Source organism: Ammospiza nelsoni, chromosome 16 (assembly GCF_027579445.1).
Source record: "Ammospiza nelsoni isolate bAmmNel1 chromosome 16, bAmmNel1.pri, whole genome shotgun sequence".
NCBI lineage: Eukaryota > Metazoa > Chordata > Aves > Passeriformes > Passerellidae > Ammospiza > Ammospiza nelsoni.
The window spans coordinates 11,987,984-12,006,823 of NC_080648.1; the positions used below are offsets into that span (position 1 = coordinate 11,987,984).

The following is an 18,840-nucleotide window of genomic DNA, read 5'->3' on the forward strand; positions in this document are numbered from 1 at the left end:
TATATAAGGGAGGGCGCTGAAGGCCCGCAGTGACGGGGCGGTTCGGCCCCCGCCCCCCGCGTGGACTTATTTTGTGGCGTTAGCATGTCATGGTATTGATGACGTCATCGCGCGATGTCGTGACGTCATTTGAGTTGTTATGTCATTGTCTGACGTCAGCATGTCACGATAGTCGTGATATCACCTCTCAGCAGTACCATGTCACTACCGGTTGTGGCGCCAGTCCTGCTGCCGGCTCCTCACAGTTCCGGCAGGCGGGAGAAGCCCTCGGTGAGGCAAAGGCCCGGTCTGGGCAGGAGGCACCACAGGGGCACGGTGACATCACACGGGGGCAGCCTGGCACCACGGCACAGCACGTGAGGGCACAACGGGACAGCACAGCACAGCCCGGGACAGCACAGCAGGGCACAGCGCAACACCACACACCACAGCAGGGCACAACACAGCACAGCACATGAAGGCACAACGGGGCAGCACAGCACATGAGGGCACAGCACAGCACATGAGGGCACAGCACAGCACATGAGGGCACAGCACAGCACATGAGGGCACAGCACAGCAGGGCACAGCACAGCACCACAGACTACAGCAGGCCCCGACCCGCCGGTCCCTGCACAGCCCCTCAGCCTGGCTTTCCTCAGCTCTTCCAGAGCAATGGCTCAGGAGGGAAGGGATTTATTCCCTCCCCAAGCTATTTTCAACCCCACGCAAAAATCATAAGCCTTCTCTCCATTACACACCCCCGGCCCTGACACGAGGACTGCTTGTTTTTAAAACAGGTGCTGCCTAAAAATAAACTCAATTTTGCCACCTCTCCGAGGACTGATAAGAGCTTTCATTTCTGTGATTTCTGTTCTCACAGATTAATTTAGAAAAATGCACCTGTAATTTTTTTAATAAATCAATTTAATGTCGCATATAGACTAGATTACCTTAATATGCTTTGGTAGTTCCACTTTTTAATATGTAGGGAATATTAATTCTAGATCAAGAGTAAAAGGGGCCTTTTCATCACTTACCAAAACACGTTAGAGACAGAGTTACACATTCTTGGCATTTAGGTCAGATTATTATGATATTTTTTGTTATGATTTTGGTTTTATTATGTGGTAATAAAAAGTACTAGGGTGGTTTCCAGTACGTAGCTGCTATTATAACAAGCTGGTGTAACACTTTTCAAGCTCTTAACCTAAGTAAACATTCAAACACCTCCATTTAGAACCAAGTCTGCAGAGGAATATCAGACACTTCACTAGTGAGTTAGATAATAAAATGCAGAAAAAATAAATCCTATGCTTTCTGGCCATTTGGAAATAAAAATCAAACTTCTTGTGTCTATCTACCTTATTTTTTTGCAGGTTTATAGGTTCTCCCCTGCTGCAAGTTGGTTCACAACTATCAAAGTGTGCTTTTGCAAATATATATGGTACTAAAATAGGACTTTCTTCAGATCTGACATAGAAGTCATCAGGTTAAAAAAAAATCAAAACAACAAAAATGAAACAAATAAAAACCCAAACACACATACACACACAAAAAACCAAACCACAAAATAAGAAGAATTATATAATCTTTTAATTGCATTGTCATTTCATTGTACCCTCTTCAAACAAAAATATGACTTGAAAGACATCCAGTTCCCTTATTCTGTTGCACTATACATGTTATGCAAATAAGAGCTGGGGTGGCATACAAAACAAATGTCATTCTGGCTTTTCAAAACAATTAAAAGAAGCAGAAATTGAAAACATAGCTGGGAATTTACAGCCAGGGAAGAACTTTGCAAATGACTGGTTAAATATGAAACACAGATGCAACGGGGGAAGGGAAGCTGGGAAAGAAGAGGGGACAACAATTTTCCAGTTTGAGGCTGAAGGAGGAAAATCCCTAACAACTGTACAGAAGTATCAACACGCTCAGTATTTACATTCTGAGCATTACCAATGTTACAGATAAGCAATGTACTAAAAAAATAACTTAAAAAAAGCTATACAAATTGTACTTATAAATACTATATCTTTGAAACTAGTTATGTAGTGTAGGCTAAAAAAATGTTCACAGTTACTCTGGAGAGAGCTGTATATATATATATATATATATATTGCACAGTAAAAATGTTCATTCAGTATACCATGTGTAAACAATTTTTATCTTCTTTGGTAATTTCAGGACTTAGAGAAGTATTTACTGTGAGCAAAAGCACTTGGGTACAAGGCACATCAAAAGCTTTTAAAGCTGCAAGATAAATCCTTCTGACACTTTCCGGTTAGCACTATCATTCTTTTTAGATAAAACATTTACTTATCAATTCAGAACAACACATTCTACAAGTATAACTCAGAGGTCTGGTGACAAAGACATCAGCTGTTCTTGGCTGTTACTCTACAGTCACAGATTTGGCCAAATTTCTTGGGAAGTCCACCTAGAATGAAGAGACAGGCTTTCAGTATGGCAGAGTAATACTGGCATTCTACATTTGACAGTTCATTTAGTGTGCTTTTTCTGACTTCCTAATGAGTTCTGCTTGATTCTAGACACATTAACACACACAACAGGCTATAGATCTGCAATAAAGACTTGCAGCTGAATTTATCTGTGCTTCCAAAGCCCTCCCAACAAATACATATTTGTTCTTCACAGGGTACCTTTCCAAAGCCATCATCATTGTCAAACTGACACATCAACAAACCAAGGTGTACAAAGCACTGCCCTATTTTAAGTTGAAGTACAATATCACATTTCAAGATTAGGTTCCCTGGAAAAGTCCCATTTGCACTCTTAAATAACCAAACTAAGCAAAAGGGCTTTCTAATTTTTTAGAAGGATACTAATTAAAAAATACAAAACTGAAGAACTGGCACTGAAATGTCACCTCTATAACCACACTCACTATGAGACTCACTAACTATTTTCATAGCTAGTGAGTCTTAGAGATGCCATATAACTGGGTCTCTCACTTTACACTAGTAGGAGGAAGTTCAAAACTGCACTAAAAGGAGTGTTAAATATAGAAGATACTTACATCATATCCTCTGAGAACAGCCAGGTGAAATGAAAGTAACTGGAGAGGAATGACACTCAACACTCCTTGAAGGCAGTCAACTGTATGAGGCAGCTCAATGGTTTTGTAGGCAAATTTTGAGCTTTCAGTGTCTTCTTTAGAACACAGAATGATTGGACGACCCTGAAAATAAATTTTTACATTGTTAAGTGAAGAAGTAGCCTAGAACTGCTTTGAAATATTGTTTACAGTATGTCTGTGTGTATTTGAACACGCTCAAGTAGCTAACAAAGGCAATGCCAGTCCTTGCATAATGGCTCTTGACTTTCACTATATTGTAAGGTTTGAATGTTTTCACCCTGTAGAGTTTTAACATTATTCCATTTGCTTCAAAACAGAAAGACCCCAAAACAAACAAGCCATATGAAAGCAGTTTTCACTGCTGATATTAACCTGTAATAACAACCTGCAATGCAGATGTAGCATCTTATTTATAACTTAATAATTAACAATAATCAGCAGTACATCCCTTTCCAGGTGCACAGGCAGCAGCAGTGCAGTGTGCACAATCTCTTTTCCCATGACACAGGAGAAGTGAATCAGTTGAGCACTGTACCTGCCGAGCAGTGACCTGTTGCAGGGCATTCTGGCACTTGGTGAAGCAAGGATCCTTCATGATCACCATGATAACAGGCATTTGTTTATCTATTAGGGCCAAGGGCCCATGTTTCAGCTCACCAGCCAGGATACCTTCTGAGTGCATATAGGTGATTTCTTTTATTTTCTAAAAAAAAGGAAATGCCTCAAGTTATTACTAAATCAGCTGAGAAGCAACAGCCACAAGAATCAAAGCACCAAGGCTGTGCCTCTGCCATTTAAATACACATACCCAGTATTAAGTATTAGCAAAAGCACACGGGTAGCTGCTGGGATTTCTAGCAGGCTGTGGGCAGCAGCAGAGCTCACCCATGCACATGGATTAATCAGAGGAATTTTAGGAACCAAACACCCAGCACAACCTTGGCTACTGCAATCTGCCTTTAACACACCAAACTCCTCTGAGCAATGGGCACGTGTCCATTTCATCAGGATGTTCATAACATAATTAATGACTTCCATGCATGAGCATCTCTTCTCAACATCAGCACATTGCATGTTTCTGATGTTGTTTTCAAATGGGTCAGCAACTTGTTAGTTTCTTGTTTTTAAATAGACTAATTAAACTCTATGTTTATGATGTGAAAGAAACAAGAAAGTGGCATCACATCCAGGTTCACCTTATGTATGTGTTTAAATGCTTCTAGTTATGAATAGTTTTATTGCAGTAGAATTAAATTGTAATGAAATATTAGAAAAACTATGTTGCAGAAGGCACAAAATCTCATTTTAAAAAATAGCAAAGAATATTGACATGTTCCTACCAAAGCTCCTTCCAGACATGTAGCGTAATTATACCCACGGCCCATAACCAGCAACGATCTCTGTTTGTACAGTTCAAGAGCCAAATCATGGATCTTCTCATCCAAGGACAAGACTTCTTTAATCATTTCTATTGAGGCACAGAAAAAAAAATTAACTGGAAAAATTAGTTCACTTGTACGAGAATGTTCTAATTATCTATTAGAGCAGATACACTTAATGCAATTCAACCATTAACTTAGCAACTTTGACTGCAGTTTAAGGATATTTTCTCCAGCCTTATTTACAGTAATAAATTTAAAATAACTATTGGTTTAAGCAGTGCTCATACATCCCACTTGAATTTCTAAAGGAAGTTGTGAAATATCCATGTAAAAATCACCTTGAATTAGTTTCATTTTATCCTGATTAAAGTGGGAGGTTTTAAAAATTTCAAACCATGAATTTAGGAGATCAAGTAATATTTTTCATACAAAACTACCTTATTGTAATTAGAAAACCCAACCCATGAAAATTCCGATCCTCCTGCCAAGTTTCTTGGAAGAGCACTTGTAAAATTGGCAAACACTGCAGAAGTGAACAGTCCATTTTTCTCATGTTGTCTGCCTTTCAGGATGAGGGGGAGAGTGAAACTTAAATGAGAAAGAAATATCCCTGAGTAGTATTTTACACTGCCAACATCCTCTACACCTCCTCAAACCCAAAATACCAATATACCTGGCAATGATTTTAGTCCACTTATGATTTCCTGTCTCCTTTTCTGCAAGGAAATTCTGTCTTCAGACATCATTAGGCCAAACATTACAAGAGACACGAATTGGCTGGTATAGGCCTGCAGAAAAAAAAAAACCAAAACATTTAACAGCTAATTCTGCAGAGAGTGAATATGATCTCAGTTTGAAGTGCTGCAATTGAAATTTGAGTTGTGTTCCACAGGGCTGAAGGGTGAAAGTCAAACCCCAAACAGGAATTACCTTTGTGCTTGCCACACCAATCTCAGGCCCTGCATTGATGTGTACACCACAGTCAGTCTCCCTGGATATTGAACTTCCAACTGTGTTTGTGATGCCAACTGTCAGAGCACGGCGTTCTTTACAGTACCTCAAGGCCATCAGTGTATCTGCAGTTTCACCTGGAAAACATTCACATCTTCACTTCAGGATGAAAGAGATAATAATGATTCCTGAAAAGCATCAAAGTCTACATAAGTGTGTTCTAAATAACTGTACCCACACTTAGATGATGCAAAGTGCAATGGAAAGCAATCTTAGAGCACTCACTCAACAGCAAATGCAGCTCACCTGACTGGCTTATAAAAAAGCACACATCATCCCTGAATACAGGTGTGTTCCTATCCAGGAAGTCACTGGCAAGTTCCACCATCACTGGTAATTCAGTTAATTCTTCCAGGACTTGTCGAGTCTGTATTCAAGCAGAACACAGTATTTGTCAGCATTGCCACCCACTAACATTTGGACATTTTACAAATCAGAGAAAATCTAAATGAATTCTTATTAGAAAAGCTGGTAATTACAACTCACCAAAGCTTTAAAAGCCAAGGTGGAAAAAGTTAACTTCTAGCATGGTGATTAATGGCATTGGAGCATTAATAAAGAATGTGGCAATAAGGAAAGCTAAATAAAAGGGTGAGATCCCTCAATGAAGGACAAAGTCTGAGATAGAAGAAAAAGCAGATGAAAAGCTGTTGTCTGAAAGCCCAGCAAGTAAGTTATAAATGCATTTCAGCCAAGGCTGGGAACATACAGCCACTGCAGCGTGGTAACTGGTCCCACAGCCAATAATGATCAGTCTTCGGCACCTTCTGATTTCTTTCAAATGATCCTTCAGCCCCCCCAGCAGAACTGCAAACAAATAAATACACAATGGTGGTTTTCATTTTCTAGATAGCACATTTACAAATTTCAAACTTAGTGCAGTTTGAAGGACTGTTCTCCATTACCTGTGCTGCTCTCAAAATTCACCCTGCCTCTCATTGTGTTGACAACTGATTCTGGTTGTTCAAAAATTTCCTTTTGCATGAAGGCACTGAAATTACCTGTTTATAAAAACATGACATGGCAATGCTTAGGTTTGTTATTTGAAGTCTATTTCAGTTACAAAGAGAACTTTTAAGACTAACTTGACTGTGTTAGCCTAAATAAAAGCTTAGAATAGGCAAGAAGAAAGGAAGGATGGATAGGTCACTTTATTTGGTTGGTTCCACTTCCCCATATTGACAAGGTAAATAAATTCCTTCATTAGGAAACATCCATGCTCCACTTCAATTCTTAATTTATAGTCAAACTTTGCCAACAACTACATGTTAGCATTAGTTACATTTTCACTAGATACTGAAATGAATAGAAGTATCTATGACTTTTCCAAGCATAAAATGGATAGGGTCCCAGGCTGCCCATTCTTTCTTGGTCTCAAAACTAAAATTGTCAGCTCCCAGTACAGCCTGAATAAAAGGCAATTGTCACATCAAATTAGCAGTTTGCTGCCTCATCTACTACACAAACAGTAACTATCCACTTTTGATGATACTCATTGACAGATGTTTCTACCCACCCTTCATGATTTGCTGCAATTCCATCTGCAAGGTCTGGATGGCCCGGGAAGGATCATCACTAGCTGAGCGCTCCAGGCGGTGAATCGAGAGCTTCCCGTCAGTTACAGCTGCAATGTCATCATCTTCTAAGAAAATCACTCTGTTGGTGTGCTCAATGATGGCACTACAGAGAAAAAAACAAGCAAGACAAACCTGACACGTCAGAATTGGCAATAGCAAAGCAATTAAATATGCCACAAGAGCACTTCCAGCACTGCTTCTCTCTTCCTTTAGGACAGAACTGCAGACAGAGCCATCCTAAAGGCAATGGCTCCATCTGCTGCTCCTCCTGCACTCTCACAACAACCCACAGCAGGAGGCTCTGCAACCACTGCGGCCATTCCTGCTGGTCTGAAGATGCTTCCCAGTGTCCTTGAAGGATCCTGCTAAGGTCCCACTCTTGGTCTCTCTATTCCAAGATAAATGTGTGCCTGATGTCCAGGTTCCTGCCCAGCTTGGAACCACACCACTATTTTCCTCCTCCAATATCTGAATTGAAAACATCACAACCCCAATTAACCCATATTCTGCCCAAATGCTCGGCTGATGAGTGTCCATTTGCACCCAAATTACTTTCCACTGGATGTATTTCACAGAGAGGTCAGCAAATGGCAGATATTGCACTTGTTTGCAGTTCAAATGCTGCTGACAAACCTTCACATTTTTCAAGCACGTGAGCCTGGGGGCTTTCTGATGTTACCTGGATTAAAAGCTCTTCTTTCAGAAAGCCATTGTACAAGAGCAAGGCAGCTTAAATTTCCAGAACTATCTCACTTTTAAACAAAAAACCCCAGTATTTTCAGCAGAGTTGAAGTACTTTTACTACCTTGCATCTGAAGCAAAGAAGAATTCCACTGCCTTATCCCCAACAGCATGAAGGCAGGTTGAGCTGTCCAGTCTTTTCATTTGGGAGTTGCAGATGTTCTTCACATTCTCAATGTTGCCTATTAAAGAAATGAGACATTCTAAATGCAAACCCAGTTCTGTTCAGTAGAGATTACAGACTATACATGTTTAGGGTATCACAGTTACAGAAATAGGTTGGGGCATGGGACTTTTACATAAACTACACATTCAGAAGTATAAAAATATCCCCAGCCAAAAAGCTATTTGGGGCATCAGCTGGTAGTTTTATGGTACAAAAACCAATTAACCTAATTTCTAATCATAAAATAACAGTAATTTTAGTTTTTAAAAATAATATATTTTGATTCATCAACTTACATGTTCTATACAAAACTGGAATCTGTTCAGTTGAGAGTTTGTACTTGCTCCTAACCCCAATGAGCAAAGGACTCCCTCTCCTAGAGAAAGGAAAACACTCAAGTTTATAAAGAGAAATGTGCATACAAAGAAGTTACCAGACATCAGTGAAGCTGAAAAGACAATATCCCATCTAGCTTCCTAAACAGGAAGAGCCTCCTTCATGATCCTAAGGCCATTACATGGCAGGAATTCTAGAAACTTGGTTCTTCTGTAAGATTCGCCAAATATTATTATATAAGTAATTACCATGTGCCTTGGTGATTCTTTACCTGTAAACTACATCCAGGTGGAGGAAAATGTGAATATATGTGAATAAATGTGAATATGAACCTGCTGTTTTCTTTGCAGTTATCAGAAAACATCTTAGTACAGGGACCAATTTGAACCAAAGCTTACTTTGCCTCTAAAGTGAGACAACAGTAAGCTCCTGTGCTCTTTAGAATTGAAGTACTGTTACACTCTTTAGCCTTTCAAACTCAGAAACATCAATCATCCCTACTGCACCTCTGAAACTGTGGAATATTAAGATAATTTTTTAATTATATGGGTTACGTGTCACTGAAGACCTTATTAAAAAAAAAATCACAGGAATAAAAGAACAAGTCACACTCAGATTACAAGATTAGCTTCTCTTAAATCCCTCAACCCTAAAAACCCAAATCTGAACCACATATAGAATAGTTCATTTGAGAAGATGTTCTCTAGTTAGAGTGATGGTACAGCTGGCTTTTTCAAAATTTTAATGTAGTCTTATTTTAGACCACTGAAGCAATGGGCTTTTGGGTTGTAATATAAAACAGTCTTTATTCCCATCACTTGCTATTTTAATCACTTGCTATGTCACTTGCTATTTTAATATCTTTACATTTCCTGAAAGTTGTTTTTCAAGTCATAAATAAAAGTAGAACTTAACACAGAAAGATGCCATAAATGCTATGACAGCTATAGAACTCTATTTGTATAACCTGTTACTATGATGGTCTTTCAGCCCACATGAATATACTTATCTGTCTTTACTCAATGGGAGCTAAAACTGAACAATATCCCTTCCCTCTCCCCTTTTTGATAGAGGAAAAATGTTAGCATGCTCTTAATACAAATTTAGAAACACAAGATGCACTGAGATTCTTTATTGACTCACTGATTTTGGTTAATTAAGCACTTTAAATATCAATATTTTAGTATCTTTCAGAGGCTGGCCTTTTTTAACCTAATAAAAAGCATGCATTATGTATAAAATAGACTTTTACTAACCTGGTAGCAACAGCTTCACCTGGGTAATGGATGCTCTTGAAAACCAATGCAAAAGCACCTTCCTGGAAACCATGAATACAAAGGAGAAAAAAAAGATTCTAAAGAACTTATCTCAAATAGTTGCATCTCATTAAACTGGGGCCCCTCTCTGAAGAGGCACTGAAGGAGCTGCTATCAGGAGTCTCTTCCTGGAGGGCAGACTGCACCTTTAAAGGAATTGGCCATGGAGCAGAACAAGCTGACATCCACATTGACAGTGCAACAGCTAAAACCTCAGGAAGTGAGCACTTAGCCTCTCTTTATAAATAAAAGCAATAAACTTGAATGCAAAGGTTATGAAAATGTCAGAGATGCTGCTCATAATCAACATGAAGATTGTTAGACATTTACTTTGAGTAAGACCTTCAATCAGAATTTTACTTGTAGTGCATTACTATGCAGTTTCAACTAAAAACCTGGCGTTACTGTTCCTAGTTCAAGCAGCAAATTCTCATTAATGTATTTCAAAAAAAAAACCACAAAAAATCCACAACACCAGAAAAAACCCCAGAAACAACTCTACAGTACTAACACAGCTGGCAGACTCCTGGAGGAAGATTCCCAAAGCAGGAGCCAAGGCCCCACCCTGCCAGCAGGACAGAGCTGGTGACATTCCCTCCTCTCCCAGGGCTGCACTCAGAGCACTCTGCCCCTGTTCTGGAAGGAATCCTCCCTTCCCCACACTGTGGGGCTGCTCCCTCTCGACCCACACAGGCCCTGCCTTGGTGTGGATTCCAGCCCTGCTGCAAGGAATCCTACAGAGCTGCCTTAAAGAGGAGACTCAGAAACTGCAGGAAGGGGAGGGAAAACATCTGCCCGGAGACTGGGGGAGGAAACAAAGCCAGCTTTCTCCAAGTTTGCAATGCATCTATCAAAGTTTTTAAGCATTCACATACTGAGTAACAGTAGATTCCCACTTCACGGTTTGGAAACCAGTCCAGCTTGTTAGATCTATTTCCAAATAGGAGAGCCAAGGCATTGGCCAAACTTGAATCACGGCAGTGTTTCAACACGATTAGAATAACCTTTAGGAACACACTGCCATTTATGAGAGATTTTAACCCCCAGAGGCTCCTATTACTTTTTTTAAATTAAACTGCTTCATTAAAAAGCTGTGTTAACTTCTTGCTAAAAACAAAACAAGACAAAAAACTCAACAAACAAAACCTGTTGCTACTGCAATTTAAAGATTTAACAGTGAAAAGCCTTTGAAGTCTCCAAAATTTTAATCTCATTTCTTGGTCTATTAAGCATTATTTAGAAGCCTAAAAGTGTTATTTGCAGCTCCTTCTAAGAGCTCCTGCACAGGATCTAAATGCATAAGGCAGAATGCTAAGGAACCCCACAAATAGCTTATACTGTTGTACAGGGGAAAAAAAAGTAATGTTCTACTTACCAACTGTTGAATAACTCTCTCTACCAAGGCTGAAAAACTGGTGTCTTCACTCTCTCTGTTGTCATACATGTACTTGATCAATTTGGGGATTGTTTCTGTATCTGTTTCAGATTCAAATTCATATCCTTTGCTCTCCTGAAATATCATATAGAAGAGTAAGAATTGTGTGCATCCTCAGGCAGCAAACACTGAAGAGCTTTTCAGCTGCCTCCCACCAGAAACTGCAGCCAGAGCTCAGAGCACTACATTGGACCAGTGCATATAAATCACTGTAGATAAAATACAAGGACTTATGTCATAGATACTCTTTGGGAAATGCTGGAATAAGACCCATAGTAAGACTTTACTTGTTTGGCATCTGTGAAGCAGTAAGAGACAGGAGGGAGCCCACTCCACACACCCTCTCAGAGTCTCAGCACAAACTGCTACTCTGCTCATAAATACTTTGCATTTAGGATTACAGGAACATATTGCACTTCACCAGCTCCTTAGTATCTTTATCAGGCAGACCCTTTCACACAGCTTTTTTATAGATGATATCAAGAAACTTGAATTCATGTTTCACTGAAGTCATGAATGACCTGATGGTAGTTTGGGGGAGTATTAACTTTCTAGTTTTAGAATTGAGTTGCCACAGACTCACCAGAAATTTTCTCAGGTCCTTATAGTTTGTGATGATTCCATTATGGATGACAACAAATTCTAAGAGAAAAAAATACATATATTCATGAGCAACAAAAACTTAAGATATTTAATTCAGAACACAAAATTACAAGGGGGAAAAAAGCTTAGAAGTACACTTGAAACCACCTGCTATAGCTTTCAGACCTACAGTTTATCACAACATGGACAACTGCAAGCAGAAGCTTACAAATTCTGAAAGTATACAAAGGCAGTTCCAAGTTATTGAGAGAGTTCTAAACTACACCTAGTAGAGCATTAAGCCATTCTCAAGTGAAGAATGCTATGAAATCTCTCTTTTCTGGACCAGGCAATATTGACACATTCATATTTTCAGTCTTACCTTTCAAAACAAGAATGTTTTACTTCAATTAACTTGCAATTTTCAGAAAACAGATCTCATTAATTTTTGGTGTTGCTTCAGTCTGAGAAGAGGCTATTTCATTTCAAACATGTCTGAGCTAAATAGGATGGCAACAGCTTAGCCCTACTATCAAAAATAGATACCATAGCAATTATAAGAACATTTGTGTTCTGTGGATTGAATCATTTCAGATTTGTGTGGTTCAAGTGCTGCAGAGATTACATACCATTCCTTTTATCTGATCTCTGAGGGTGACTGTTTATTGCACTTGGTACTCCATGGGTCGCCCAGCGAGTATGAGCAATTCCAAAATGTGTTTCAAAATCTGTTTTTGAATCCAGGTCATCTTGTTCTAGACAGGAGAAATTCAGTTTACTGAATAATTAATATTGCCTCTCTCCCTCCCTCTCACACACACACAATTAGTAAAACACAAAGACAATTCCTACAGGCAAAATTCTAAAAGCTATCTTCTGTTTTTTGGGGGTTTTTTTAACCATTTGCTTTTTTGACATTACACTTTAGAAAATTCAAGCTACTGTGATTAAAACCTTGATTGCCAAGCCACGAGCATTTTTAGCCACAGACAGGCTAACAGACCCCATTACTACAAATTATAATGTAAACGTACTAAAATACAACTTGAGGCTTTCACAGATGGAAGCACTGCATAAAGCAGATTGTGATGACAGCCAGCTGCTTAAATGGTCATAAATTCTGTCAGAGTGCATGTTTCAGCATTTCAGCCATGCAGCACAGAAATCACCTGAGCAAAGAGCCAAAGGAGCCCAGGTTTCGAACAAAGGAGCAACCAAAAGAAGGGAACATAGACTGACAATTCCTCAGTGCTAGATCTGAAGATCAGCTTGTTTCTTAAGTGCAGATTTGAGGGACACAAAAAAAAAAATAGCTGCTTGGATTTCCCAATGCATGTATTGCTGATGCAAAATCATAACTGCAATTTTATGGTCTGACTTTCTGCTGAGATGCAGATAGTATCTGACTGGGAGGCCAAAGCAAAGGGGTCATTTTTAACACTTACTGTACAACTCTTCTTCCAGGGCCTTTACTTTTCCTCTTTTCTTAACCAGTTTGATGAATCTTTCTTTATCTTCATTGTTATTTCCATCAATTGCCACTCCTACAGTACAGGACACAGTCATAAGTGTTATTTAAAGCACGAAATACACTAGAATGAGGAAAAGGCTGAGAAAATAGGCACACACCACTGAAATTAGTATTTTTAATTACCCTTTGAAGGGATATAGTTGCAGTCTGTTGCAAGACCTGTGCATGTTCAAATGAAACCACATCAACTCTATATCGACTGCACAGATTAAAACATACATGAGCCATCTCAAATTGTATTTGACAACAAACTGAAATATTTTGCCAGATGAAATGAGCCAACTCAAATTTAAGACAAGTTTAATCTTCCCCATCCTTCACTGTGATTCACATACAAAAAAGGCTGAGGCACAAGCTACATGGCCCTGTATAGAGATCTTTTTCCACACCCTGTTTGTTTTGCTTACGTGTACTAACCTCAACCATCTAATTACAAAGCTAAACACCCAATTCTAAGTCCTGAGGAAAGCTGTAGCCCTCCAAGAATCAAGCTAATTAGTTCTGATCTGTTAATCTGTAGAATAAAGAAAGAAAAATCCAAGAGGCCAGACACTGAAAGAACCCAAAAAATCCAAAATGGAATGAGCTATTGGTTGCTAAAATTAATTTGTTGAGTTGGTTAACATACCTGCAGAGTCATAGCCTCTGTATTCCAGTCTCTGTAATCCTTTTATCAGGGTTTCATATATTTCCTTCCTAGTGCGGGGCACTCTGTAGTTTAGATAAGCAAAAATTCCTGTTTAAAGAGAAATGGGGAAGGAGGGGAGGGGGGGGGGGGAAGAAGCAAAGAGGTTATTTAAAAAATTTGCATCACTTCAGACTCGATTTAAAACTCTTTAAAACTAGCATCAGGGAGAAGTCCTAGGGGCACCCAACCTCCCATTTAGTACAATTCCTTCTAATGCATTTTGAAATGGAAAGAATTCAAGTACAATAAAGGACTCAGAAGCCGAATTTCAACACGTGACACAAACTTCACTGGCGAGTTTCACTCTCCTCATGTTACCCACCAAGAGTTAAACAGTTGGGAGAGGTAAAAAAAACTTCTACTTTTCACGAAAACCACAGCTGAAAATGGGAACATTGTGATCTATTTCATATCCAGGCATTCAAGGAGGGAATATATTCACCAGTACTAACACAAGGAGACTTTTGTAATCCAAGTCATGGCCTTAAATACCCATGGGTAGGTACGAGGCACAACATCTATTTCTGAAAGGCTCCAGCTTAATCCTGTATGCAACAGCCACTTCAGCAGAAAGAGAATGGAGAGGCAAACACGAGGAAAGGGCAGAAGTCAATGGGGTAGGACAACAAAGGAAAGAAACAGAAGGTACAAAACAGGGTCACCCACAACACGAGCACTCCCCTGTGCTGCCTCAGCACAGTCCCAAAGCCAGGCGGGCACAGGAGCCCCGGGCGTGCCCCTGCCAGCTCCTCGGGGAGCCCTGACCTCCCTCCCTGATCCCTCTCCTCTTGAACAGACCAGTCAGCCACCAAGAACTGGCTTTTTTTTTTTTTTAATTTGGGGCTTGGTTACCCCACGCTATTTTTTTTTTTTAATGTTTCTTTTTTTTTTTAAGTACACAGGCATTTTTTTATTAGAAGGGTGTTGGGAATGTTGTTTTATCTTTGGAAAAGGTGTAATGAAAGAGTCACCTGCAAAATAAAACACAGCCATTCCTTTTCTCTGCCTACTTTCCTGAGACTCTGGTATTTATATGGATACATTAGGCCTTTTTATTAACTCTTCCAAATCTGTACCCCAATAAAACAAAAACAACTAATTTCGCTGTTTCAGCAGTTTCTCCAAGCATCAAGTCAGGACTGGAGACTACAGTAAGAAAACACCCCAGACTTTAAGAGCTCTACAGATAAGCAGTTCAGGCAAGTGTTTTAGATAGAGAAGGCCTTTGTTTGAAATTTAACACCCTCTTCCCCTTCAATTAAGGCTTTTGAACTGTAAATGGCCATAGTGAAGAAGCTGTTATAATGATACACCAGTAAATCGCCCTTACAAATATTACTGTGAATTTGGTTACTCTGCTGGTTTATAAGACATTAATACTGTTGATTTGACAGTGAGACAAAGGCAGTATTACATGTGCCTCTGAATTTATTTAGGAAAGATTAAAGGGTGGATAATACTTTTCTGCTTCAGAAGAGAGATTTGAGGAGCTCAGCCTAATTATTTCTAGCGCATCTGACATTAACGGAGACATTAAGACAATAGTTGCATTTAAGGAGGTATTCGGGAATTTGAACTGCTTAATACTGTTCTTCATGGATGCTTTGAGAAATAATGCCTCTGGTTATAAGCAGTCACTTCAGACTGAGAGCCTGTTGATCATTTTTCCAGACAGATATTTACCGTTCTCTGGCACTAACCACGAACCTCAAAAGCAGCATTCAATTTCTTCAATACGAATTTCTCAACATCATTCCAAAACATTGCCACACCTCAGTTCAGATCCAGCTCTACTTTCTAGGCCAGATTTCACAATGAATTTAAGCCTCAACATCCTTGTATGTTCCATGTGGCATCTTTCACTACACGGAGCTCCAGGAAGAACCTTCCTCTGGGACCATCCCTACAATGCTACCAGTGTGCTGCAGTTGTTAAATAGATCCTTGTTCCCAGGGAATTGGAGCTGCACTTCCACACACGTGCATTAGAAGATGCAGAAGTCACCAGAGGCCATTTAAAATGAAAACAATAGCTGCAGTCTGACTTCAAAGAACATGTTATAAACTCTTCCAGTTAAGGCAAATAAATCTTGCTCTAAGCACTGAGAGTAACACTTTCTCTAGTACGTTTCTGTTTAATGATTTATTCACTCACATATTTTTTCCCTCCTCAGTCATCATTTTGGCCAGATTTAAAGCACATTACTCAACTCATGTAGAAACAACTTGTGATAAAGATTCCTTGTATCTTAATTCTTTCTGGAAGCACACCAGTATGACTGAATCTCAGTTGAATCATCTTATGATAAGAGTTTTGTGATGCAAACAAGTTCCTTTATGATGGCCTCCCCAAGGTATTAGATGCCATTACTAGATCTCACTTAAGAAGACTCAAAAACATAAAATTCAGGAAAAGCACCCAAGAAGTGTTTTACTAGGGCATTGTCCTCTTGATCTGAATGCTAAATCTAGTTTGTAACTTTCCATAATCACAGTTTGCTTAGAAGGATGAACTAGGTCAATAGTGTATGGCTTACCTATAGAAGCTAAAAACAGAAAGAAAAATGTTGCTAAAACATAATTAAAACCAGCTTCAATCACATGCAGACACTGAAAGCAAGGCTCTCCCTTTACATGTGTATCAAGATTTTAGAGCTTCCCTTTTCAGGATTACAAGCAGAGCATCAGAAGAAGAAAAAGTAAATTGAGTATTTTTTTGTGGGAAAATTCCACAAGAACTCTTGCAATTGCAAGACTTCACCAAAATCAACAAGGGGGCAGCCTATACTTGAAATTTGAACAAAATTATTTACTTTTTGAAAAATAAAAGGATACCCCTAAGCACATTGCTGATGCCAGAAACTTAGCTTTGAAAAGGTCTCTACTTCATATCCTGATGAAACTAACTTTGATCTAAAAGAGGTCATCAGTTTAAGTGCATCTTGACTTTTTTCTAAACCCTGAATACTTTTGCTTGAATGCTTTGGCTATAGCGTTTTACATGAGAGAATGATAACATCTTGACTTTGCTTCCTTATGAGCATGTTTATAGCAGAATTTATGACCCGTGTATTTTCAAAACATAAACCAAGGGCTATAAATCTTCACGTGCTACCTGAAGCCAAAGAAAACACAATAGGGTCCATTATCAGCACTTAAACCTGGAAAGATATGAAAAAAATAAAAACAACAACAAAAAAAGTAATTTCAAAACTGCTGGTTGCAGTCTCTAGAACTCCTACAGAGATCAGCATAGTGGGCTGGGGAATACCACTCATGGAAACAAATGTAATATAAAAGGTTTCTAAATGCTGATGGGAAAAACCCTTGCTCCACTCTCACTTACCCTTCTTGAACTGCTGCTCTTTGCCATTTCATACTGAGTCACTTGCTCCACCCCAAGCTGGATGTTCTACCAAACTCCTCGAACACTGTTAACACCCTCACTTCCCAATCAATACACGGCTCAGACATGCAGAGTTTTTGATATTACCATCATGTGTCTCAGGGCTTGCCGTGGCTACCCCAGGCACTGGGCCAGGCCTCTCACCTGAGGGGTTTTGTTTGGGAGGCGCCGAGTTTGTCTCATTGATAGACATCTGTCACGTAGGAGCTCACACAATAGCAGCTGAAACTGTATCACCTCGTGTTTCCATTCAAGTGAAAGAGGATCCCAGAGCTCCTTGCTCCTCCCGAGGTTACAGTTAAAAAGGATGAGGAGGCAAGGAAAAGATACCTAACTCAGAAAGTACAATTTTGGGAGAAGTAACCCAACTCACTTTCAGTATGTATCCCAAAAAAGAGGTTTTGTTGATGACGACTAAGAAGTACCAGTGCAAATTTTTCTACTTTCATCAGACCTGAGAGGAGATGTCAGGGACAGATTGGCAAAGTTTCACCAAACTTTCCCCCATAACCAAATAAAATCGCGTTAGCAGCTTCCGAACCCACACTTTGATTTCCATCTGATCCGAAGCGTGTCGAAGCAATTGTGTACACGCTATAGGAATTATCTTGCCATCTTATCTTTATTAGAAAAAAACGAGGTGAATAAACTCACAACAGCTAGGAATGAAGCTCCTTCACTGCCTTTGTCTGAAAGCCACAAACTCTCCCTTATCGCTGCAGCTCGGCAGTGAGTCACGATTAATCAATCCCTAGTCCCGAATTAGGAAAGACAGAGCCCAGCGCATCCCGTGCATCAGCGCAGCGGGACCAGGAGCAGAGGTTAACCGGGCACCCCGGGCAGCCGGGCGGTAGGAACGGGACCATTTCCATCCCAAGACCCAGGGACCATCCCAAAACCGGGGACACGCCACCAGGCACGGGGGGCTCGGGCAGGGATGAACGGAACGGGGATCGCGTCTCCTCGGAGAAGGGCCGGGCCGGGGGGCTGCACCTTCACCTGCCGGGCGCTCCCCGTCCTTCCCACCCCCAGAAGGATGCAGCGGGGCCGGTCCCCAGCGGCACCGCTGGGCTCGGGCACAAAGCCGCCCTTGTCCCTTGCTGGCCGGGCTCAGCCCGTCACTCACCGCACATGGTGGCAGCGCACGGTCCCTCCCGCTCCCGGCGAACGCGGCTGACGCCGGGCCGGCCCCGCCGCCTGCGGCTCTTATGCTCCGGTTACGGGGCCGGGCCGGCCCTGCCTGCGCCCGCCCCTGCCCGGGGCCCCGCGGGGGCAGAGCCCGGGGAGGGGACAGAGACCGGAGAGGGGACACGGCCCAGGGAGGGGACAGAGCTCGGGGAGGGGACAGAGACCGGAGAGGCGACAGAGCCCGGCGGGGACGGAGCCCGGGGAAGGGGCAGAGCCCAGGGAAAGGGCAGAGCCCAGGGAAGGGACAGAGCCCAGGGGTGACAGAGCCCAGGGAAGAGACAGAGCCCGGGGAGGGCACAGAGCCCGGCGGGGACGGGCCCGTGGCGGGGACAGAGCCCAGGGAAGGGGACAGAAGCCAGGGAAGGGGCAGAGCCCAGGGAAGGGGCAGAATCCGGCGGAG

The 18,840-nt window shown here is 40.9% G+C and overlaps 1 protein-coding gene across 1 annotated transcript; it reads right to left on the bottom strand.

Annotated features, from left to right (window-relative positions):
• Positions 1–1,553: 1,553 nt before the first annotated feature.
• On the bottom strand, positions 1,554–18,423 carry GFPT2 (glutamine-fructose-6-phosphate transaminase 2). The gene is made up of 19 exons (XM_059483722.1): positions 18,379–18,423; positions 13,788–13,895; positions 13,074–13,172; positions 12,258–12,383; positions 11,630–11,688; positions 10,987–11,121; positions 9,552–9,613; positions 8,256–8,335; positions 7,858–7,975; positions 6,992–7,155; positions 6,381–6,476; positions 6,185–6,282; positions 5,722–5,842; positions 5,395–5,552; positions 5,138–5,252; positions 4,423–4,550; positions 3,618–3,785; positions 3,023–3,184; positions 1,554–2,422 (listed from the first exon to the last, which is right to left on the bottom strand). The coding sequence occupies exons 1-19, from the start codon at positions 18,383–18,385 to the stop codon at positions 2,378–2,380; spliced, it is 2,049 nt and encodes a 682-aa protein (XP_059339705.1). The 5' UTR covers positions 18,386–18,423; the 3' UTR covers positions 1,554–2,377.
• Between the last annotated feature and the right edge of the window lie 417 nt (positions 18,424–18,840).

Coding starts and splice junctions, on each gene's coding strand:
- GFPT2 (XM_059483722.1), bottom strand. Junction 5,843..6,184: donor GTTACCACGCTGCAGTGGCT/GTATGTTCCCAG, acceptor GCTTGAATACAG/ACTCGACAAGTCCTGGAAGA. Junction 3,185..3,617: donor AACAGGTCACTGCTCGGCAG/GTACAGTGCTCA, acceptor ATTTATTTTCAG/GGTCGTCCAATCATTCTGTG.